Source organism: Ips typographus, linkage group LG3 (assembly GCF_016097725.1).
Source record: "Ips typographus isolate SLU linkage group LG3, UJ_Ityp_2.0, whole genome shotgun sequence".
NCBI classification, from domain to species: domain Eukaryota; kingdom Metazoa; phylum Arthropoda; class Insecta; order Coleoptera; family Curculionidae; genus Ips; species Ips typographus.
Genome location: NC_138424.1, coordinates 12,835,083 through 12,860,780, shown reverse-complemented (window position 1 = coordinate 12,860,780; position 25,698 = coordinate 12,835,083). Strand labels below are relative to the sequence as shown.

Sequence of the window (25,698 nt, the reverse complement as noted above, 5' to 3'; positions counted from 1 at the left end):
CACATGTCTGGAAGGTTAGGCAATACTCCAATAAAGTTAAGTGCATTTCACTGCTGAAGCATCTTTAATGATTTCCGCGAAGTGATCTAGAAATCACTTCTTGTGCCAAAATATTTATCGTATTCTATCAGTTTTCTGAATCTCGAATTTCGGATAGAATGTCCGGTTTAATAAGGTAATAGTTTATCGTTTCCAAATGTATCTAAACGAAATTATTCATTTTGGTTTTATATGGTCGATCAAGCTGCCCGATCTATTTATTTTAATAGTTGTTTACCGTATATAACTTTGTGTCCAGTTTATCTGGTATGGCTGTGTAATATTCTATCGTACTTTATTCTTGAAAGCAATACAATGCTACATTAGTTTCTATACGCATCAGATGCAGCATATTCTATACATTATCGTGTTTACTTAGGAAAAATGTAACTCGTTTCGAATGGTTTTATGATTACTGTTTAGCTTACCTGGTTCAATTAAATTAGGAGTCGGTTTACCTACTATGGTGAATACAGCTCATGGGTAAGTGCTAAGGAGGTAAATTGGCCGAGTCTAATTTTGCGGTGCCATTCTCTAAATATACAATTCAGGTTTCCCTATCAGCCTAGGTGGTTCCAAAGCCAAAATTGGAAAATATTCTAGTCAAGTTTTGGGAAACAAAAAAGTGTGAAAATTTGAAATTTAAAACTCGCCTAAAGAGGAAACTGTGGAAAATATATTTAAAAGAACAACAATTACGTTACCAGAGGGTCATTTTCAGGTCGGCTTACCCTTCAGTAATCCAAATGATTACTTACAGCTAGGAGAACCTATTAACAAAGCGTACAAACGACATCTAAATCTCCAGAGAAGTTTTTCATCCAACAAAGTATTGTTGGCGGACTATAAAGCCTTTACATTAAAGTATATCCAAAACCGGTATGCGGAAGAAGTCTCCCTGACCTTTAAAAATTAACATTTACCGAAGAAGTATTTTATTCCCCATTATTGCGTAATTAATAATCCAAGTGTTTCTACAAAGTTAAGGGTGGTGCTTGATGTTAGCATGAAAACATCTTTGTGTTTTTTACTTAACGATGTGGTTTTAAAAGGCTACACAGTGCATTCGAAATTAGTGGATATTTCATGTAGATTTCGTTGTTTTAATATGTTTTGACTTGTGATATTAAAAAGATGTTTTTGCAAGTTAGAGTAAACCCAGATCACCATCATCATGTTATGTTTTGTTGTGATTCCAAATTTTTCAAAGTTAAACCGTGGTTTTTGCTTTATCGTTAAATGTCGGAGAACAACCAAACAAATTCGGCCGACAATGCGAACAAATTGGGACACGAAGACGACACTAACACAAAACGGGGTGACAAGAAATCCGTTTTTAACTTTTCTTTTCTGCGAGACATGAGAAAAAACGTTTAAGGTAGGTCGTGTAAGCAGCTCTCGTCAAAGAAACAAGTAACCGTATCGGCACATGGCTCAAAGAGTCGCGCCCATCGTACGTCGACGAAGAAGATCGAAATTGCGACGTCGCCACATATCGAGTAACCAAAACTTACGAAAAAGTCGCACTCGATAGTTGTCTTCCGAATCCAAATATTTTTTATTTCTGTTTTTGTAACCCGTATAAAAAGTTCAAAGAGAAAACAGATGATCAAAATCCGGACGTCGCACACTGGTAGGTTTTTTAAAATCAGTGGCATAAAAGAAATACTTGGAGTTTTATATATTTGGCTAAATATCATTCAAATGTCAAACCATGCTTTCAAAGAACAAGTTGGGTATGATAGAATGTCACATTCTTTTATTATTGTTTGACAGTGATCCGTCAAACTCAAATAAATTATTTTTTTCCAGTAAGTTTTTTTGGATACCTTACGAAGGTTTGGTTGTTATAATTGTAAAATGTAGTTCCAAATTAATAGTTACATTCAGTTATTATTGGTACAAGTAAGAGGATCAATATTATTAATTTGACGGTCCATAAATTATTTTTCTAGTTTAATTAGCTCTGGTGTTTCGTAAATGAACTGTAATTTTAAAAGACGACGAAAAAACGAAGCGATGAAGTTCTTACATTTTGTCAAATTACTTAATTATTTTTATTGGTTTCTGTACGACATACCAGGTGTCCAAGAGCACCCTGGACATACGAGATTAACCCTCCGTTAGTCTGTTGCCATTTTTTTCGAGTTTGGTCTGGTAGGGTCTAATGAACCCCACAAAATAAAATTGGAAGGAACCCTCGTTCATAATAAGCTTTTGAGCTTTAATTCAAATTTAAATTCCTAATAGGAACTATGCTAAACAACTATCAATATGATTAACTGGTAATAAGCAATGTTCTAGCAACCTGCAGACCGTCAAGAACTTAAATAAACCTTTTACTGACACGTGCAGACACGAAACGGTTTTAGCGGAAGCTTTAAATTGTGTTTCCATTTACTGTGCTATCTTAAACCAATAAATAACACCCGCCAATAGAAGAAAATGTTCCATAAATTTGAATACATATAATGGCAATGTATTTCTCTCGACACTTGCAATAAATACGTTTAATGCAGTATACTGCTAACTTGGTATATTTTTAAAATGTCATATCAAGAAGTGATAACGTTTTTTTTTTTGTTTCAGTAGTTGCCGACACATTTACCTGTTGCCAGAGTGCGCAATTTAACAGGTAAACTTAATGAGAAAAAAAAGTTGTTTGTGATAACATATGCACCAAAATGATGCTGATAAGTAACATGTTGATAACATTCACCAATTTGTGTTTAAGCTGGATTAACAAGCCAAACGATTTGACATGGTAATCAACTTGGTAATCTTTTGATACGCATATGTGTTACACATCATGGAAAAAAACTGAAAAATATATCAAATTTTGGTGCACAATATACAAGATGTCCTATCGACAACTAGTTTCAACTAAAAAATATCAATCCTTATACACCAAACTTGTCTATTCTCCACTTTTCACTTTCAGGACAACCTCTAATGTGTTAATCACAATATTTTAGGTGTGTAATGCAGTGTACGTGAGACTGAACTGGACTCAACCATTATGCGCTTGTCCATCGAGATACCGGAATCCATGGTCAGGATCTTTGAACTCAGACGACCTTCATACCACCGAGCTAAGCATTAATAAAAGATCGAGGGTAAGCAGGCCGTAAAGTACTTTTACAACTCCACTAAACAACCCATACGCATTTCCCGATAAGAATCCTATCCATCATTACTTGGCAGGTTGTAAAAGTTTGCAATAATTATCTGGTGCCTGTCGAATAAAAGTACTGTCATAAAAAATAGCTAAAGAGCAAACGCTGATATATACGATAATATTTTCCATGTTAATTGTAATCAGAGCCGGTTTCACTTCTGTCTTAAGCTTCTTGCACTCTTCTTCAGCCTTATCATCAATTTGTAAAAACGCTGGTAAAAACTTGTGAACCAATCAGCGAAATGAGGATATGCAGAGCACCAAGGGATTGATCCCTTCTGGCCCTTCAAAACATTAGGACTGGAAAATCGCATTACTTATGTTATCTGCAGATGTCCAGACAGCAGTACGTTAGGTTAGTATAGAAACTATACTGGGTGTCTCAGCTTGTTTGAGCAAAACAAAAAACATTTTAAAATTTGGTGTCTCCTATCAGTTCATGGGAGGATTGAATAGAAAAGTTGGTCAAGTTGCATAGTTTAAAAATGTTACTATACTAGATGGTTCAAAAAACATTTTTTGCAGAGTCGAATGTCCCACGACCAACCAACTTATGCTAGCGTGCCTGGCATACGCGTATACGGAATTATGTGCGTAGACATTAAACGTACAGGCAGACCTTTAGCAATTCGCCCCAGCAATTCGTTTATATGTGATTACCAGAAGTCTATTTAAATCTGATTGAATATTTATATCTATTTAATCACGAAATAAGATAGATAATTTTCGTCCAGTTTTCGTAGCGCAATTAGTAGTGTAGTAGTTAGTATACGACCATGCAGGGTGCATGTGTTACAAAGTGCCACGATATTGTTTTAATTAGAATGAAGTTTAAAACTCCTAATATGCTACAAAGAGATGCATTTTAGATGAGTTAATTAAACACAAAAATCTAGCAGGTATGCCAAAATCTTTTTTAGGCTTAACGTCGTTTATGTATTTTCCTCAATCAAAGTAAATCTCATTTGTAGCATACTTTGGTACGAATACACCGTAAGTCATTTAAATGGTTTAAAATCTAACCACAGCTTCTAGGACTTCATTATTAAAAAAACACTTTAAAAACATTACGCTGTATTCAACTTCAGCAATGTTAAAGCGATCTTATGATCTGTTAAGTTGATACCTCTGCTTGTGGATCACTTTCAACTTGCTGACCTAGCAAACAGTGCCGGAAAATTCACTGTGCTGTACCTAGATCGGTAGATAAATACTTTAGCCTAAAATGCAGTCAAGTAAATAGTTAAAGTTGAGTAGTAAGATAAATAAAAGTTGTAAGATAAAAGTTAAACTGTTCTTGGCCATATTTAAAATTCGTTTTTGGCAAATATACACAACAGGTAAAATAAGTCCAATCTAATGTTCACCCACGACAGTTTTAAATATGGCTAAAATGTATGGATTTTTTTTCATTTATATAAACAAAATACAAAGGCTAAAAGAATACCTAATAATGCCTAGAAAATTTACTTGGATACCAGGAAGTACTTGTATACATTATGAATATTAAAAGTATTTCTGTACCACCCAAAAACGGAAACGCAAAAAGTTACCCAAAATAGCTGGAACTACTCGGATACTAGTGGTGAAACTGGGTTCCATTAGTTGAAAATGGTGAGGTTTTGTTTTTTGTTTATCAATCCCAATCCTCTGACCGGTTTCGCCGTATTACGGCTCATCAGAGAGGCTATAGGGCTTGATAACCAAAGAACAAAACCTTCGTTCCAGTATAGTCAACTGGATGCCAGAAATGATAGTTGTGTGCAACATCTGGTGACATCTGTACTCAATTCTATGAGTTAGAAAGTACAGATGGCGTTCCAAAATCTAGGAACAGCACCATTAATGCCGCATCATTCGGTAAACACCGATCTGATTGGTTGAAAATGGTGAGGTTTTGTTTTTTGTTTATCAATCCCAATCCTCTGACCGGTTTCGCCGTATTACGGCTCATCAGAGAGGCTATAGGGCTTGATAACCAAAGAACAAAACCTTCGTTCCAGTATAGTCAACTGGATGCCAGAAATGATAGTTGTGTGCAACATCTGGTGACATCTGTACTCAATTCTATGAGTTAGAAAGTACAGATGGCGTTCCAAAATCTAGGAACAGCACCATTAATGCCGCATCATTCGGTAAACACCGATCTGATTGGTTGAAAATGGTGAGGTTTTGTTTTTTGTTTATCAATCCCAATCCTCTGACCGGTTTCGCCGTATTACGGCTCATCAGAGAGGCTATAGGGCTTGATAACCAAAGAACAAAACCTTCGTTCCAGTATAGTCAACTGGATGCCAGAAATGATAGTTGTGTGCAACATCTGGTGACATCTGTACTCAATTCTATGAGTTAGAAAGTACAGATGGCGTTCCAAAATCTAGGAACAGCACCATTAAAAAACCAATTTCATTAAAACCTTTTCCGTTAAATTGATCGACAAACATTTTTGTTATTTGCCTTCGAATAATCATTTACGTCCATTTTCAGTACAAAGTTCCCATGGTGCTGTTCCTAGATTTTGGAACGCCATCTGTACTTTCTAACTCATAGAATTGAGTACAGATGTCACCAGATGTTGCACACAACTATCATTTCTGGCATCCAGTTGACTATACTGGAACGAAGGTTTTGTTCTTTGGTTATCAAGCCCTATAGCCTCTCTGATGAGCCGTAATACGGCGAAACCGGTCAGAGGATTGGGATTGATAAACAAAAAACAAAACCTCACCATTTTCAACCAATCAGATCGGTGTTTACCGAATGATGCGGCATTAATGGTGCTGTTCCTAGATTTCGAATATTGCGACTAGCCTGACACTCCGAACAACCAATTTCATTAAAACCTTTTCCGTTAAATTGATCGACAAACATTTTTGTTATTTGCCTTCGAATAATCATTTACGTCCATTTTCAGTACAAAGTTCCCATGGTGCTGTTCCTAGATTTTGGAACGCCATCTGTACTTTCTAACTCATAGAATTGAGTACAGATGTCACCAGATGTTGCACACAACTATCATTTCTGGCATCCAGTTGACTATACTGGAACGAAGGTTTTGTTCTTTGGTTATCAAGCCCTATAGCCTCTCTGATGAGCCGTAATACGGCGAAACCGGTCAGAGGATTGGGATTGATAAACAAAAAACAAAACCTCACCATTTTCAACCAATCAGATCGGTGTTTACCGAATGATGCGGCATTAATGGTGCTGTTCCTAGATTTTGGAACGCCATCTGTACTTTCTAACTCATAGAATTGAGTACAGATGTCACCAGATGTTGCACACAACTATCATTTCTGGCATCCAGTTGACTATACTGGAACGAAGGTTTTGTTCTTTGGTTATCAAGCCCTATAGCCTCTCTGATGAGCCGTAATACGGCGAAACCGGTCAGAGGATTGGGATTGATAAACAAAAAACAAAACCTCACCATTTTCAACCAATCAGATCGGTGTTTACCGAATGATGCGGCATTAATGGTGCTGTTCCTAGATTTTGGAACGCCATCTGTACTTTCTAACTCATAGAATTGAGTACAGATGTCACCAGATGTTGCACACAACTATCATTTCTGGCATCCAGTTGACTATACTGGAACGAAGGTTTTGTTCTTTGGTTATCAAGCCCTATAGCCTCTCTGATGAGCCGTAATACGGCGAAACCGGTCAGAGGATTGGGATTGATAAACAAAAAACAAAACCTCACCATTTTCAACCAATCAGATCGGTGTTTACCGAATGATGCGGCATTAATGGTGCTGTTCCTAGATTTTGGAACGCCATCTGTACTTTCTAACTCATAGAATTGAGTACAGATGTCACCAGATGTTGCACACAACTATCATTTCTGGCATCCAGTTGACTATACTGGAACGAAGGTTTTGTTCTTTGGTTATCAAGCCCTATAGCCTCTCTGATGAGCCGTAATACGGCGAAACCGGTCAGAGGATTGGGATTGATAAACAAAAAACAAAACCTCACCATTTTCAACCAATCAGATCGGTGTTTACCGAATGATGCGGCATTAATGGTGCTGTTCCTAGATTTTGGAACGCCATCTGTACTTTCTAACTCATAGAATTGAGTACAGATGTCACCAGATGTTGCACACAACTATGGGTTCCATTAGTCGCACTTCTGTAGCCAGGAAAGCATCGTTAAAAAGTATTGTAAGCAGCTCCTTCTTCAGCAGCAATCAACTGGGGGCTAACTCCTCCAAACATAGATTTCCAACCCATTCTAAATTGTCGACTATCACAGCGCAGTTTGTCAGAGGTTCGCTACATATGGGTCCAGCCTTTAGGAAAGTTTGGAAAGCATTTCGAAACTGCTGATCCAATAAGCAACTTCGGTGCGTCATGTTCAGTTCCAGAAATATTTTGGGAATAATTATTTGTATTGTTGAGAAGCAAGTTGGGGCCATCCGAACATTTTACCCACGCTCCAGATTTTATCGTAAAGGGTTGCCCATCCGGTTCCTACGTCCTCACAAGCCGTCTTAAGTTGAGATTTTAGCTGTTCTATAGCTTTATTTGTCCGTTGGCTTTTAAACACTTTTGGTTTCGGGGGTGGTGCTTTAGTTACCATGTTAAGTAAACAATAACGTTTCATTAAATCAATAAAGCCATATTGTTCATATTCTTCAATGGTAGTAAGCAATTCGTGGTTCTTACTGATTATTTCTGCCAGTGGTGAAGGTAATGAAACCACTTTTACAGACATGACGATTTGTTCGGTTTGGAGGCGTTTATCTTTCATATACTCAAAACATTTATTAAGAACTGTTTCTCTTAATGCGATCATAGGTGGTGACACATTGAATTTAACTTTGGCAAATTTCATTTTTAGATCTTTGATACACTTTTCTAAGTGAACATCTCCAGCTGTAAGAAGAATTAAATCACCCGTTTCCTGAATCATTACTTGTATGCCGGAGTCCGTCTGGCTTAACCCTTTTTTAGGCCATGGCGTAAAACTGGTAGATCTTTTGGATCAACTGGTTCAATTGCATAGCGCACAACGGGGAGCAGAATCTGCTGCTCAACCAACGGCACTTGGTTAATTGATTGAAAATTTAATTGAGTAGATAATGTCGCGGTTCGATTTACGCCAGTGAGGACGCCGTCAATACCACAATTTTTTCCAGCAGGCACCCAATCCGTCTCAATCATGTCCTTTCTAACCAAAATATATAGTTTTTTTTATTGTAAATGTGCTGACACTTCTATTAGTTGCAACAAAAGCATCAGGATTTTCTGCTAGTTTTGATTCTTCTGGCAAATAGTCCTTCGTCAAAGCATATACTTGTTGTCCTATTCGTAACGATCCGACAAGCACCCTTGTCATACCGATAATCACTAGTTCATCTTCAATTAATTTAATCTTATCTTCATCGGTCGTAGATAACGAGGAACATTCTTGGTCAGTTGTTGATTGTTCCGTCGGCTTAGCGCGATGCGCCGATGAAACTATCGGTCTAGTTCTACGCATCTGATGACTGACGTTTATAATATATATAATAATTAATATACGACGTTAATAAAAGCCTCCTTTTCTAAAGACAGCTTATCAACCGAAAATAGCTTTGAAACGTAGCAATAGGTTGGACAGGCTATATCTAATCGTTTCAGGTAGGGCATAAAGGTCTCTCTACACATGAATTCAAGTAGGTGAATTTATCTCTTTTGGTGAGGGAATTACATTTAATGTTTGAAGAAATACTTTTTTAGCAAGAGGACTCCAAGTAGACAGAAGTAATTTCATTTGTTGCCTGCCATTGGTCGTAAACAGCATTTCTCGCGTTGGATTCGTTATTTTTAGTGTCTTTGAGATTTTAGGTAGATCGGTTTTATCCATCTTGATAGGAACCGTCTGATAGACTTGTAGAATACTACGAAGACAAAACTGTGAAAATATGTTTGTCTTTTGTTTTGTCACGGCTCCAGACTTGACGTTGCCTTGAGAGTCCACCCAAAAATCAAAATTTCACATTTTCTTGACTTAAGGGTCTCTACTGTCTCATTTTTCACTTTATCTATTATCATGCGGCAAATGTCTTTGGTTGTAAAACCCCATCCATCACATACACTGCCAAAAATAATATTGCCTGTGTCTGGACTGAACAGCAACCCTGAAATTTAGTAAGTGAATATTACTTGTGATTCCAGTAGCTTTAATTAATGGCAGAAGAGAAAACTTGACAAACAATATTTTAAGTTAGGACTAACCGTAATTTACATTTTAATGTAGTGCCATTAAAATACAAGAATGTATTGAAATACAGCGTGATGTAAACTTTTTTTAATAGATAAAAACTTATCAAAGTATCATTTAACATATACCAGGTGTCCAAGAGCACCCTGGACATAGGAGATCAACATGGGAAAACGGTTTTGATTTTTTTGCGCCTGTACGGTTCATTTAATGGAAAAACGCTTTAGATAAAAGTTGTAGAGCACATTTTTGGCTATCAACTTGTATTTTTTTTCAATACCGTAGATTTGACCACGCAAAACGGATCTAAAATTCGGAAATTTTAAAACTCGCGCCAAGCGGTCGTTATATCCGGCAGTGCTACCAAACTTTCAAAACAAGTTTATTTTTTTATAAAATAAATCGTGATAACAATACTTTATCAGTAGCCACAGCCCAAAAATCTGGTAAGTTACATTTATAACCTCATTTAATGTCTCTACTCAACTTATTTACTTTGTAGCAAAACTCTTTAAGAAAACAGTGGTTTTGCTTGCAAATATTTAATGAGGATGACCGAATCAGCTATCTCAAGCCTCTTCATAACACTACCAAACGATTTAAAGTGGACAATGAAGCCAGATCCTTGAAGATAAGTTTCCTACTGTATAGGGACAACAACAAAGGGGCCAAATACTTCCTTCAAAAGTGATGTGATTTAGCTTCAATGTGCTTAACTTCATGGACTATCATCACCGAGGGGTTTCATCAGTGTTTCAACTAAAACTTAAAATGATTCAGTGTTGATATCTGACTTAAATCTCAAAATTTGATCTGACTGAAACGTGAAGAATGTTAAACTGGCTATAAAACCTCTTAGAAACCCCTTCTAGGAATATAATATGGACTTACACAGTCAAATTATCAGTCAGGTGACAAAAGTTTTTTTATAAGGGAAGATATTATCGAAAAACCACCTTTTCAATTGAGCTATATAAATGAGCTGTTCTATTCTAGGTTTATTAACATTATAATCGTCTTATTTTTTCCACACACTCAATTGTTCCAAATAAAGCTTTGTACACTGAATGTTTGTATTAATTATTTATTCACAGTTCAAGGTACAGTATACATTTTCTTCAAGCCAAAAGCTTCAGTACAATAGGTGGCAAAGAAAACTGGTCTTACCACATAAACAGTGATTGTTCCACAGATTGAGTGTGAGTGGGTGAACCTTTTACCATACAAGCTATGCTAAAAACAACTTTGTCTTAGTAACCTAATTTTTGTTTGGATAATAGTGTAATAGAGTTCCAAATTAGCAAAGGTAGGTAAAATGTAGTGATTGAAAGTCTCTAAAGAGAAACAACTTGCTTCTAATTTAATAAACCATTTCACAGGACATACCTTTACCAATCAAATGTGAACTCGAGTTTTGGTTAATTTATTTTTGGTTAGGAGATGTTTTACAAGTATCCTTGTAGGTGAATGATGTTCAAGTTAACTAATAGAGCTAACTAACTAACTAAATATCAGTACTTACCTTACCCTGTAGAACAAAGTAAAAATCATTGAAAATCAGTTATAAAAAATGCCTTTTTATTAACATCATACAATAAAAAAACACTTAAACACTATGGTGTGTTGACAACACTACAAAACAGAAGGATACAATAAAACTAGCGTCACATAGGACACTAAATTGCATCACTTTTGAGGGAAGTATTTGCCCTCTTTTGTGGTCCCTGTATAGTAAAGCAACTTATCTTCAAACATCTGCAGGACTTTGTAGTCGATATCACTTTAAATCGTTTAAAGGGTTATGAAGACGCTTGAGATAACTGAATCGGTCATCCTCATTGAATATTTGCAAGCAAAACCAGTGTTTTCTTAAAGAGTTTTGCTACAAAGTAATTAAGTTGAGTAGACATTGAATGAGGTTATAAATGCAACTTACCAGATTTTTGGACTGTGGCTAATGATAAAGTGTTTTTATCACGATTTATTTTTATTTTTTTTGCATTATGTGGGTAGTAACTCAAAATTATTACTAAATAAACTTGTTTTGAATGTTTTGATTACAGAATGACTGACGGCGATTTGTTATGATTTTGAAAGGTTGGTAGCACGGCCGGATATTAACTTTCCTTAACGACCGCTTGGCGCGAGATTTAAAATTTCCGAATTTTAAATCCGTTTTCCGTCTTAATGGTCAAATCTACGGTATTGAAAAAATTACTAGTTGATAGCCGAAAATGTGCTCTACAACTTTTATCTAAAGCGTTTTTTCATTAAATGAACCGTACAGGCGCAAAAAAATCAAAACCGTGTTTTTCCCATGTTGATCTCCTATGTCGACGGTGCTCTTTGACACCTGGTGTATGTTAAATAATACTTTGATAAGTTTTTATCTATTAAAAAAAGTTTACATCATGCTGTATATCAATACATTCTTGTATTTTAATGGCAGTAAATTAAAATAAACTACTATTTTACTTAAATAATATGACGGTTAGTCCTAACTTAAAATATTGTTTGTCAGGTTTTCTCTTCTGCCATTAATTAAAGCTACTGGAATCACAAGTAATATTCACTTACTAAATTTCAGGGTTGCTGTTCAGTCCAGACACAGGCAATGTTATTTATGCCAGTGCATGTGATGGATGGCGTTTTACAACCAAAGACATTTGCCGCATGATAATAAATAAAGTGAAAAATGAGACAGTAGAGACCCTTAAGTGAAGAAAATGTGGAATTTTGATTTTTGGGTGGACTCTCAAGGCAACGTCAAGTCTGGAGCCGTGACAAAACAAAAGACAAACATACTTTCACAGTTTTGTCTTCGCAGTATTCTACAAGTCTATAAGACGGTTCCTATCAAGATGGATAAAACCGATCTACCTAAAATCTTAAAGACACTAAAAATAACGAATCCAACGCGAGAAATGCTGTTTACGACCAATGGCAGGCAACAAATGAAATTAATTCTGTCTACTTGGATTCCTCTTGCTAAAAAAGTATTTCTTCAAACATTAAATGTAATTCCGTCACCTAAAGAGATAAATTCACCTACTTGAATTCATGTGTAGAGAGACCTTTATTCCCTACCTGAAACGATTAGATATAGACTGTCCAACCTTTCAAAGCTATTTTCGGTTGATAAGCTGTCTTTAGAAAAGGAGGCTTTTATTAACGTCGTATATTAATTTATATATATATTATAAACGTCAGTCATCAGATGCGTAGAACTAGACCGATAGTTTCATCGGCGCATCGCGATAAGCCGACGGAACAATCAACAACTGACCAAGAATGTTCCTCGTCATCTACGACCGATGAAGATAAGATTAAATTAATTGAAGATGAACTAGTGATTATTGGTATGACAAGTATATGCTTTGACGAAGGACTATTTGCCAGAAGAATCAAAACTAGCAGAAAATCCTGATACTTTTGTTGCAACTAATAGAAGTGTCAACGGACAAATAAAGCTATAGAACAGCTAAAATCTCAACTTAAGACGGCTTGTGAGGACGTAGGAACCGGATGGGCAACCCTTTACGATAAAATCTGGAACGTGGGTAAAATGTTCGGATGGCCCCAACTTGCTTATCAACAATACAAATAATTATTCCCAAAATATTTCTGGAACTGAACATGACGCACCGATGTTGCTTATTAGATCAGCACTTTCGAAATGCTTTCCAAACTTTCCTAAAGGCTGGACCCATATGTAGCGAACCCGTGACAAACTGCGCTGTGATAGTCGACAATTTAAAATTGGTTGGAAATCTATGTTTGAAGGAGTTTAGCCCCCAGTTGATTTCTGCTGAAGAAGGAGCTGCTTACAATACTTTTTAACGATGCTTTCCTAGCTACAGAAGTGCGACTAATGGAACCCATTTTCACCACCAGTATCCTGGTAGTTCCAGCTATTTTGGGTTTCCTTTTTTGTATATTGGGTTTTTGGGTGGTACAGAACAACTTTTAATATTCTTCTAATGGTTTATTGATTTACTGCGTGCCTAATATATACAAGTACTTCCTGGTATCCAATTAAGTTCTCTATGCATTATTAGGTATTCCTTTAGCCTTTGTATTTTGTTTATATGGATGAAAAAAAATCCCTAAATTTTAGCCATATTTAAAACTGTCGTGGGTGAACATAAATTTAGATGAACTTATTTACCTGAATACAGGGTAATGTTTTTAAAGTTTTTTTTAATAATGAAGTCTTAGAAGCTGTGGTTAGATTTTAAACCATCTAAATGACTTACGGTGTATTCGTAACAAAATATGCTACAATTGAGATTTATTTTGATTGAGGAGAATACATAAAAGACGTTAAGCCTAAGAAAGATTTTAGCATACCTGCTAGATTTTTTGTTTTCAATTAACTCTTCTAAAATGCATCTTTTTGTAGCATATTAGGAGTTTTAAATTTCATTCTAATTAAAACAATATCGTGGCACTTTATAACACATGCACCCTGCATGCTCGTATACTAACTACTATTCTACTAATAGCGCTGTGAAAACTGGACGAAAATTATCTTAAACGAACTTAATAAATAGCTTTCGTGATTAGATATAAATATTCAATCAGATTTAGATAGACTTCTTGTAATCACATATAAACTAATTGCTTTAGCATATACTGAATTCGATTAATCCCATAATGCTGATTCTGCAAGTTCTCGGGCTTTTTGCCATGGGAATGGGGGAAGGTCCAAACTCCGTGTAGTCCTCAAAGGTCTGCCTCTACGTTTAATGTCTACGCACATCATTCCGTATACGCGTATGCCAGGTACGCTAGCATAAGTTGGTTGGTCGTGGAACTTTGGACCCTTCTGCAAAAAATGTTTTTTGAACCATCTAGTATACTCTAATTTTTAAACTATGCAACTTGACTAACTTTTCTATTCAAGCCTCCCATGAACTGATATGAGACACCAAATCTTAAACTGTTTTTTTTTGTTTTGCTCATACAACCTGGGACACCCAGTATAGTTTCTAGTTTGTCTACTAACCTAACGTACTGCTGTCTGGACATCTGCAGATAACTAAGTAATGCGATTTTCCAGTCCTAATATTTTAAAGGGCCAGAAGGGAACAATCCCTTGGTGCTCTGCATATCCTCATTTCGCTGGTTGGTTAACAAGTTTTTACCAGCGTTATAGCCTTCTAAAAAGTAAATATTTATTACATAATAAATCTATAAAAATTCAAAGAATCAACTTTGTGGGGTTGTTGGGAAATGTATTCAACAATTTCTGCCATAATTTAAGAAATGTAGGAAATGCTTTCTGCACAGTCTTCATCATTCTTTTGTTTTGTTGTTTCTGGCCTTATGTTGCACCTTGTACAAAAATGGATTTTTCAAGTTCATCATATTTAGTGATTGGTTTCTTTTTTCCACTTTTTGTATGTTGGTTGTATGTATGTTGGTTTCTGCATAAACCCTCAAGGTAAATGAAGTACGTTCTTAAATGAGTAATTGGAATGCATAATACATTATTTCAGAATTCAAACCCGAGGCTATCTTGCAATTGTTATTTATGCGGATCAATAATTGCCTATGTCTAGACTTTAGCTGGATACTATTCTAAGGGTTTTCACGTAATTTAGTAAAAAACCAATATTTTTACAAATTTTTGACGCCCTCTACCGGCTAAACGAGACAATTTTGGATATAACTAAGTCGGCTTAGATCGACATATTTTGACGTCAGGAGTCTGTCGTCAAACGTTGTACACGTATTTTCCGGACACCCTGTATAAAAAACAGTGTTCGTTCTTTGTTTCTGTCGATAAAACTACGGCAGTATTAACGCAGACATTACTGTTTAATCGACGATGCTCCTAGAGTGATATGGAACAAAGATGCAAGATTTCCGCTCCGAAATTCGAGCAATTTTTTAGTCCTATCTTTTAACCCAAATTACGACTTTAATTTTTATCTTATTTGCGTGATTTTTTTTTTATTAAATAGCTAAAGGTTTAGGGAATGTGCGAAAGTTATTTTTGTCACCAAAAAAGTTTTGCAGGTAGGAAAAACAGTGACTTGAAAATTATGGTAATTTTAGCATTTTGTTAAAATGCTTCTAAATATTTTAATTGACGTACTATTAAAATTATATTGACTTTCGCACATTCTAGCAAGTGTCTTCTTTCATATGCCGTTTAAAAAACAGCAATAATTAGCCTAGTTTTTTTTTAATTTGGGTTAAAAGATTGTCATAAAATGCATTGAATCTCCCATAAGACGTTTTGCTTTACCGATGCCCTTAAGTGCATTTCACTGCTGAAGCATCTTAATGATTTCCGCGAAGTGATCTAGAAATCACTTCTTGTGCCAAAATATTTATCGTATTCTATCAGTTTTCTGAATCTCGAATTTCGGATAGAATGTCCGGTTTAATAAGGTAATAGTTTATCGTTTCCAAATGTATCTAAACGAAATTATTCATTTTGGTTTTATATGGTCGATCAAGCTGCCCGATCTATTTATTTTAATAGTTGTTTACCGTATATAACTTTGTGTCCAGTTTATCTGGTATGGCTGTGTAATATTCTATCGTACTTTATTCTTGAAAGCAATACAATGCTACATTAGTTTCTATACGCATCAGATGCAGCATATTATATACATTATCGTGTTTACTTAGGAAAAATGTAACTGGTTTCGAATGGTTTTATGATTACTGTTTAGCTTACCTGGTTCAATTAAATTAGGAGTCGGTTTACCTACTATGGTGAATACAGCTCATGGGTAAGTGCTAAGGAGGTAAATTGGCCGAGTCTAATTTTGCGGTGCCATTCTCTAAATATACAATTCAGGTTTCCCTATCAGCCTAGGTGGTTCCAAAGCCAAAATTGGAAAATATTCTAGTCAAGTTTTGGGAAACAAAAAAGTGTGAAAATTTGAAATTTAAAACTCGCCTAAAGAGGAAACTGTGGAAAATATATTTAAAAGAACAACAATTACGTTACCATAGGGTCATTTTCAGGTTGGCTTACCCTTCAGTAATCCAAATGATTACTTACAGCTAGGAGAATCTTTTAACAAAGCGTACAAACGACATCTAAATCTCCAGAGAAGTTTTTCATCCAACAAAGTATTGTTGGCGGACTATAAAGCCTTTACATTAAAGTATATCCAAAACCGGTATGCCTCCCTGACCTTTAAAAATTAACATTTACCGAAGAAGTATTTTATTCCCCATTATTGCGTAATTAATAATCCAAGTGTTTCTACAAAATTAAGGGTGGTGCTTGATGTTAGCATGAAAACATCTTTGTGTTTTTTACTTAACGATGTGGTTTTAAAAGGCTACACAGTGCATTCGAAATTAGTGGATATTTCATGTAGATTTCGTTGTTTTAATATGTTTTGACTTGTGATATTAAAAAGATGTTTTTGCAAGTTAGAGTAAACCCAGATCACCATCATCATGTTATGTTTGGTTGTGATTCCAAATTTTTCAAAGTTAAACCGAGGTTTTTGCTTTATCTTTAAATGTCGGAGAACAACCAAACAAATTCTGCCGACAATGCGAACAAATTGGGACACGAAGACGACACTAACACAAAACGGGGGTGACAAAAAATCCGTTTTTTAACTTTTCTTTTCTTTTCATCGCCCATCGTACGTCGACGAAGATGATCGAAATTGCGACGTCGCCGCATATCAAGTAACCAAAACTTACGAAAAAGTCGCACTCGATAGTTGTCTTCCGAATCCAAATATTTTTATTTCTGTTTTTGTAACCCGTATAAAAAGTTCAAAGAGAAAACAGATGATCAAAATCCGGACGTCGCACACTGGTAGGTTTTTTAAAATCAGTGGCATAAAAGAAATACTTGGAGTTTTATATATTTGGGTAAATATCATTCAAATGTCTAACAATGCTTTCAAAGAACAAGTTGGGTATGATAGAATGTCACATTCTTTTATTATTGTTTGACAGTGATCCGTCAAACTCAAATACATTATTTTTTTCCAGTAAGTTTTTTTGGATACCTTACGAAGGTTTTGTTCCAAAAATGTAGTTCCAAATTAACAGTTACATTCAGTTATTATTGGTACAAGTAAGAGGAACAATATTATTAATTTGACGGTCCATAAATTATTTTTCTAGTTTAATTAGCTCTGGTGTTTCGTAAATTAACTGTAATTTTAAAAGACGACAAAAACGAAGCGATGAAGTTCTTACATTTTGTCAAATTACTTAATTATTTTTATTGGTTTCTGTACGACATACCAGGTGTCCAAGAGCACCCTGGACATACGAGATTAACCCTCCGTTAGTCTGTTGTCATTTTTTTCGAGTTTGGTCTGGTAGGGTCTAATGAACCTCACAAAATAAAATTGGAAGGAACCCTCGTTCATAATAAGCTTTTGAGCTTTAATTCAAATTTAAATTCCTAATAGTAACTATGCTAAACAGCTATCAATATGATTAACTTGTAATAAGCAATGTTCTAGCAACCTGCAGACCGTCAAGAACTTAAATAAATCTTTTACTGACACGTGCAGACACGAAACGGTTTTAGCGGAAGCATTAAATTGTGTTTCCATTTACTGTGCTATCTTAAACCAATAAATAACACCCGCCAATAGAAGAAAATGTTCCATAAATTTGAATACATATAATGGCAATGTATTTCTCTCGACACCTGCAATAAATACGTTTAATGCAGTATACTGCTAACTTGGTATATTTTTAAAATGTCATATCAAGAAGTGATAACGTTTTTTTTTTTTTGTTTCAGAATTTGCTGCCCCTGCCTGTTGGAACTGGTGCTGCTTTAGTAAAACCCACCAAGTACCACTATAATACACACAACCAACACATTTACCTGTTGCCAGAGTGCGGAATTCAACAGGTAAACTTAATGAGAAAAAAAAAGTTGTTTGTGATAACATATGCACCAAAATGATGCTGATAAGTAACATGTTGATAACATTCACCAATTTGTGTTTAAGCTGGATTAACAAGCCAAATGATTTGACATGGTAATCAACTTAATAATCTTTTGATACGCATATGTGTTACACATCATGGAAAAAAACTGAAAAATATATCAAATTTTGGTGCACAATATACAAGATAGAAGTCCTATCGACAACTAGTTTCAACTAAAAAAGATCAAAAGGGACATTTTTCTGTCCTACAGAGTTATGTCAACAAATCCACATATTTAAATTTTGACATATTCCTTATACACCAAACTTGTCTATTCTCACTTTTCACTTTCAGGACAACCTCTAATGTGTTAATCACAATATTTGAGGTGTGCAATGCAGTGTACGTGAGTCTGAACTGGACTCAACCATTATGCGCTTGTCCATCGAGATACCGGAATCCATGGTCAGCATCTTTGAACTCAGACGACCTTCATACCACCGAGCTAAGCATTAATAAAAGATCGAGGGTAAGCAGGCCGTAAAGTACTTTTACAACTCCACTAAACAACCCATACGCATTTCCCGATAAGAATCCTATCCAACATTACTTGGCAGGTTGTAAAAGTATGCAATTATCTGGTGCCTGTCGAATAAAAGTACTGTCATAAAAAAGAGCAAACGATGATATATACGATAATATTATTCCATGTTAATTGTAAAGCTCAATCAGAGCCGGTTTCACTTCTGTCTTAAGCTTCTTGCACTCTTCTTCAGCCTCATCATCAATTTGTATAGTTAGAGAGTTAGATAAGTTAACCGACGTGTTGTATTAAAAAATCATCTTTAGAGTACTCTCTAAAAGTAAAATTAAGAATGGCACAAGAAGTGATTTCTAGACCACTACGCAAAAATCATTAAAGATGCAGTGAAATGCACTTAACTTTATTGGAGTATTGCGTAACCTTCAGGACATGTGGTGGTTAGGAGACATAATATTAAATTGAAACGAGATCTTGAATTCATTATGTTAATCGGGACTTTTACTGTTCATGAAGGTGATATAAGAATAGTATCCAACTAAAGTCTATACATAGGCAATTATTGAAAAAACTGATATAAAAAATTCAAATTCTACAACTTCGATTAAAATTGTATCATCTGCATAAATAACAATTGCAAGATAGCCTCGGGCTTGAATCTGAAATAATGTATTATGCATTCCAATTACTCATTTAAGACCGTACTCCATTTACCTTCAGGGTTTATGCAGAAACCAACATACAGTGCGTTTTTTTTAACGCGCAACATAGGATTTTACGTGTTAAATTTTTAAGCCCATGTTAGACCATTTTATTTTGGAACTGCAAGTCTATAACTTGACTGGTGTGTCTTTAGTACCCTGAAGCTTAAGTAAGTCTACCAATTTGGTCTAAAAAGTGATTAAAAACTGGAAAAAAATCATTTTTTTTTTGAAAAGATTTTATCGTTCCATACTCCCTGTATGCATTGTTGTTCCTTGTTGTTTTTATACTGGCAGGGCAGGTAGCAGGTAAAGTGACATATTTTGACTGTATCACGACCCGACATCTTTTGAACGTCAAAAGGGCATTTTATGATTGTTTGGAATACTGTTTGGCTTGAAACGGAGGTCACTTTGAACAATTCACCTATAAAAATACTTCTTTTGTTCTTAACTTTCTTGATATAAAGTTAATGACCACCCTGTTTTACTTTCTACGCCAAATTTTACCTGCTACCTGCCGTGCCAGTATCAAAAACAACAAAGAACAACAATGCATACAGGGAGTATGAAACGATAAAACCTTTTCGAAAAAGATGATTTTTTGCAAGCTTTTTAACACTTTTTAGGCCGAATTGGTAAACTTACTTAAGCTTCAGGGTACGAAACAGCCATTCGTCAAGTTTTATACTTGTAGTTCCAAAATAACATGGTCTAACATGTGCTTAAAAATTTAACACGTGAAATCCTATGTTGCGCGTTAAAAAAAACGCACTGTACATACAACCAAGCGTTTTTTGGAAAAGTGGAAAAAAGAAACCAATCACTAACTTTGATGAACTTGAAAAATCCATTTTTGTTCAAGGTGCAACATAAGGCCAGAAACCACAAAACAATGGTGAAGACTGTGTTATTATGGCAGAAATTGTTGAATACATTTCCGGACATCCCCACAAAGTTGATTCTTTATAGATTTTTTAGAATTTTTATAGATTTATTATGTAATAAATATTTACTTTTTAGAAGGTTATAACGCTGGTAAAAACGTGTGAACCAATCAGCGAAATGAGGATATGCAGAGCACCAAGGGATTGGTCCCTTCTGGCCCTTCAAAACATTAGGACTGGAAAATCGCATTACTTATGTTATCTGCAGATGTCCAGACAGCTGTACGTTAGGTTAGTATAGAAACTAGAAACTATACTGGGTGTCTCAGCTTGATTGAGCAAAACAAAAAACATTTTAAAATTTGGTGTCTCCTATCAGTTCATGGGAGGATTGAATAGAAAAGTTGGTCAAGTTGCATAGTTTAAAAATGTTACTATACTAGATGGTTCAAAAACATTTTTTGCAGAGTCGAATGTCCCACGACCAACCAACTTATGCTAGCGTGCCTGGCATACGCGTATACGGAATTATGTGCGTAGACATTAACGTACAGGCAGACCTTTAGCAATTCGCACCAGCAATTCGTTTATATGTGATTACCAGAAGTCTATTTAAATCTGATTGAATATTTATATCTATTTAATCACGAAATAAGATAGATAATTTTCGTCCAGTTTTCGTAGCGCAATTAGTAGTGTAGTAGTTAGTATACGACCATGCAGGGTGCATGTGTTACAAAGTGCCACGATATTGTTTTAATTAGAATGAAGTTTAAAACTCCTAATATGCTAAAAAGAGATGCATTTTAGATGAGTTAATTAAACACAAAAAATCTAGCAGGTATGCCAAAATCTTTTTTAGGCTTAACGTCGTTTATGTATTTTCCTCAATCAAAGTAAATCTCAATTGTAGCATACTTTGGTACGAATACACCGTAGGTCATTTAAATGGTTTTAAAATCTAACCACAGCTTCTAGGACTTCATTATTAAAAAAACACTTTAAAACATTACGCTGTATTCAACTTCAGCAATGTTAAAGCGATCTTATGATCTGTTAAGTTGATACCTCTGCTTGTGGATCACTTTCAACTTGCTGACCTAGCAAACGGTGCCGGAAAATTCACTGTGCTGTACCTAGATCGGTAGATAAATACTTTAGCCTAAAATGCAGTCAAGTAAATAGTTAAAGTTGAGTAGTAAGATAAATAAAAGTTGTAAGATAAAAGTTAAACTGTTCTTGGCCATATTTAAAATTCGTTTTTGGCAAATATACACAACAGGTAAAATAAGTCCAATCTAATGTTCACCCACGACAGTTTTAAATATGGCTAAAATGTATGGATTTTTTTTCATTTATATAAACAAAATACAAAGGCTAAAAGAATACCTAATAATGCCTAGAAAATTTACTTGGATACCAGGAAGTATGTAGTATGTATACATTATGAATATTAAAAGTATTTCTGTACCACCCAAAAACGGAAACGCAAAAAGATACCCAAAATAGCTGGAACTACTCGGATACTAGTGGTGAAACTGGGTTCCATTAGTCACACTTCTGTAGCCAGGAAAGCATCGTTATCCAGATTTTATCGTAAAGGGTTGCCCATCCGGTTCCTACGTCCTCACAAGCCGTCTTAAGTTGAGATTTTAGCTGTTCTATAGCTTTATTTGTCCGTTGGCTTTTAAACACTTTTGGTTTCGGGGGTGGTGCTTTAGTTACCATAAAACCATATTGTTCATATTCTTCAATGGTAGTAAGCAATTCGTGGTTCTTACTGATTATTTCTGCCAGTGGTGAAGGTAATGAAACCACTTTTACAGACATGACGATTTGTTCGGTTTGGAGGCGTTTATCTTTCATATACTCAAAACATTTATTAAGAACTGTTTCTCTTAATGCGATCATAGGTGGTGACACATTGAATTTAACTTTGGCAAATTTCATTTTTAGATCTTTGATACACTTTTCTAAGTGAACATCTCCAGCTGTAAGAAGAATTAATTCACCCGTTTCCTGAATCATTACTTGTATGCCGGAGTCCGTCTGGCTTAACCCTTTTTTTAGGCCATGGCGTAAAACTGGTAGATGTTTTGGATCAACTGGTTCAATTGCATAGCGCACAACGGGGAGCAGAATCTGCTGCTCAACCAACGGCACTACATTTAATTGAGTAGATAATGTCGCGTTTCGATTTACGCCAGTGAGGACGCCGTCAATACCACAATTTTTTTCCAGCAGGACCCAATCCGTCTCAATCATGTCCTTTCTAACCAAATATATAGTTTTTTTTATTGTAAATGTGCTGACACTTCTATTAGTTGCAACAAAAGCATCAGGATTTTCTGCTAGTTTTGATTCTTCTGGCAAATAGTCCTCTCGTCAAAGCATATACTTGTCCTATTCGTAACGATCCGACAAGCAACCCTTGTCATACCGATAATCACATAGTTCATCTTCAATTAATTTAATCTTATCTTCATCGGTCGTAGATGACGAGGAACATTCTTGGTCAGTTGTTGATTGTTCCCTCGGGTTAGCGCGATGCGCCGATGAAACTATCGGTCTAGTTCTAACGCATCTGATGACTGACGTTTATAATATATATAATAATTAATATACGACGTTAATAAAAGCCTCCTTTTCTAAAGACAGCGTATCAACCGAAAATAGCTTTTGAAACGTAGCAATAGGTTGGACAGGCTATATCTAATCGTTTCAGGTAGGGCATAAAGGTCTCTCTACACATGAATTCAAGTAGGTGAATTTATCTCTTTAGGTGAGGGAATTACATTTAATTTTTTGTGTAGTTGGTTGGTAGTAGCCTCTGTAAGGTATTTTTTCTTAAGTGGTAATGGTTGGATTAGGCCAGAAAAAAAGCAGACGTTTATTGTCTACCACGAGTCGACGTTTTCGACCACTGTTGGTGGTCATCCTCAGGAATCTAAAATTTTATTATTCCTGTTTACATAGTGGTTACACTGAGGGTGTAGAATACATATCACAATTTAGCTCACAAAAATTAGCTTAATACATGAACTGACCTCAATTTATATGATTGTTATAACACATATACATAATAAAACATAAATAAAAACACTTAATTATAATATAATTAAAGGACAAGCCTAAATCATGTAGATTTAGTACAAAAACAAAGAAAGGAACAACCAGGGACAGGCAACACCCAAAAACTTACGTGTAGTTTAAAACGCCTTAGTAAGGGTCTTCAAAATGTAGGACACATGTAACTCCATCATTGCACACATTTATAAATGAACTATTTGTTCTAGATTCAATTCTGTACTATTTATTTTGTTTTACAGTAATCAGCGTGCTTGCAATGTGTAGTGGGATTCACTTCTTGTACGCTCTGAACACAATTTAACTCGGTTATTTCGATGTTTCTTCGAGTCTAACTGCCTATTTATCATCTCAGCATGCCGGATTTTTGCATGTCAATGGAATGTGTTTATTTACTCCTTCATAGCTGTAAACTTAGATTAAGGGGGATGTCGACATTGATTGGAATCATTGTTTTATGTTTGAGAATATATTAAAATAGCAAGAATGTAAACCTTCAATATCTTCTTTTTTATTAACATGATGTCTCTCCTTTTTTATAGCAATCATTTCATGTATCAATCTCTTTTTTAAATTTTTTTGTTTTCCAATAATCTTGTGTTTGTAAAATCAAATGTATGAGTGAGCGTTTCTGAGTGTTCTGCCAAAGCGGTCTTTTGTTTTGCTGTAAGAGGTTTTGAGGTCGCACACTTCTTTGATGTTCCAATAACCGTGTTCGCAATACCGACCTGTTTGGCCAATGTAAGCAACAGTTACAATTTGACACGGAATTTTATAAATCACATTACTTTGATAATCTATTGGTGTTTTAGTTTTAAGATGTGTAAAATATTTTTTTAACGTATTTTCAGGTTTGTACGCGATTTTACAGTGTCTGCTTCAAGCAACCTAGAAACAGTTTAGTTTAGGCTGTAGTTTATGATTTAGGCTTGTCCTTTAATATATTATAATTAAGTGTTTTTATTTATGTTTATATGTATATGTGTTATACAATCATATAAATTGAGTCAGTTCATGTATTAAGCTAATTGTTGTGAGCTAAATTGTGATATGTATTCTACACCCCAGTGTAACCACTATGTAAACAGGAATAATAAAAATTTTAGAGTCCTGAGGATGACCACCAACAGTGGTCGAAACGTCGACTCGTGGTAGACAATAAACGGCTGCTTTTTTCTGGCCTAATCCAACCATTACCACTTAGGAAAAATTAACATTTAATGTTTGAAAGAAATACTTTTTTTAGCAAGAGGACTCCAAGTAGACAGAAGTAATTTCATTTGTTGCCTGCCATTGGTCGTAAACAGCATTTCTCGCGTTGGATTCGTATTTTTAGTGTCTTTAAGATTTTAGGGTAGATCGGTTTTATTCATCTTGATAGGAACCGTCTGATAGACTTGTAGAATACTGCGAAGACAAAACTGTGAAAATATGTTGTCTTTTGTTTTGTCACGGCTCCAGACTTGACGTTGCCTTGAGAGTCCACCAAAAATCAAAATTCCACATTTTCTTGACTTAAGGGTCTCTACTGTCTCATTTTTCACTTTATCTATTATCATGCGGCAAATGTCTTTGGTTGTAAAACCCCATCCATCACATGCACTGCCAAAAATAATATTGCCTGTGTCTGGACTGAACAGCAACCCTGAAATTTAGTAAGTGAATATTACTTGTGATTCCAGTAGCTTTAATTAATGGCAGAAGAGAAAACTTGACAAACAATATCTTAAGTTAGGACTAACCGTAATTTACATTTTAATTTAGTGCCATTAAAATACAAGAATGTATTGAAATACAGCGTGATGTAAACTTTTTTTAATAGATAAAAACTTATCAAAGTATCATTTAACATATACCAGGTGTCCAAGAGCACCCTGGACATAGGAGATCAACATGGGAAAACGGTTTTGATTTTTTTGCGCCTGTACGGTTCATTTAATGGAAAAACGCTTTAGATAAAAGTTGTAGAGCACATTTTCGGCTATCAACTTGTAATTTTTTCAATACCGTAGATTTGACCATTAAGACGCAAAACGGATCTAAAATTCGGAAATTTTAAAACTCGCGCCAAGCGGTCGTTATATCCGGCAGTGCTACCAAACTTTCAAAACAAGTTTTTTTTTTATAAAATAAATCGTGATAACAATACTTTATCAGTAGCCACAGT

The 25,698-nt window shown here is 35.2% G+C and overlaps 1 protein-coding gene and 1 long non-coding RNA gene across 2 annotated transcripts in view; both read left to right on the top strand.

Moving 5' to 3' along the window:
• Positions 1-25,698, top strand: part of LOC145727279 (uncharacterized) — a 205,551-nt gene that overhangs the window by 168,196 nt on the left and 11,657 nt on the right. The gene's annotated exons all lie outside the window — the stretch shown is intronic.
• On the top strand, positions 1,279-21,010 carry LOC145725902 (uncharacterized). The gene is given in 8 exon segments (XM_081974819.1): positions 1,279-1,357; positions 1,435-1,538; positions 3,015-3,155; positions 18,182-18,295; positions 18,704-18,844; positions 20,581-20,700; positions 20,702-20,739; positions 20,914-21,010. Coding segments are annotated over 8 exon segments (834 nt in total).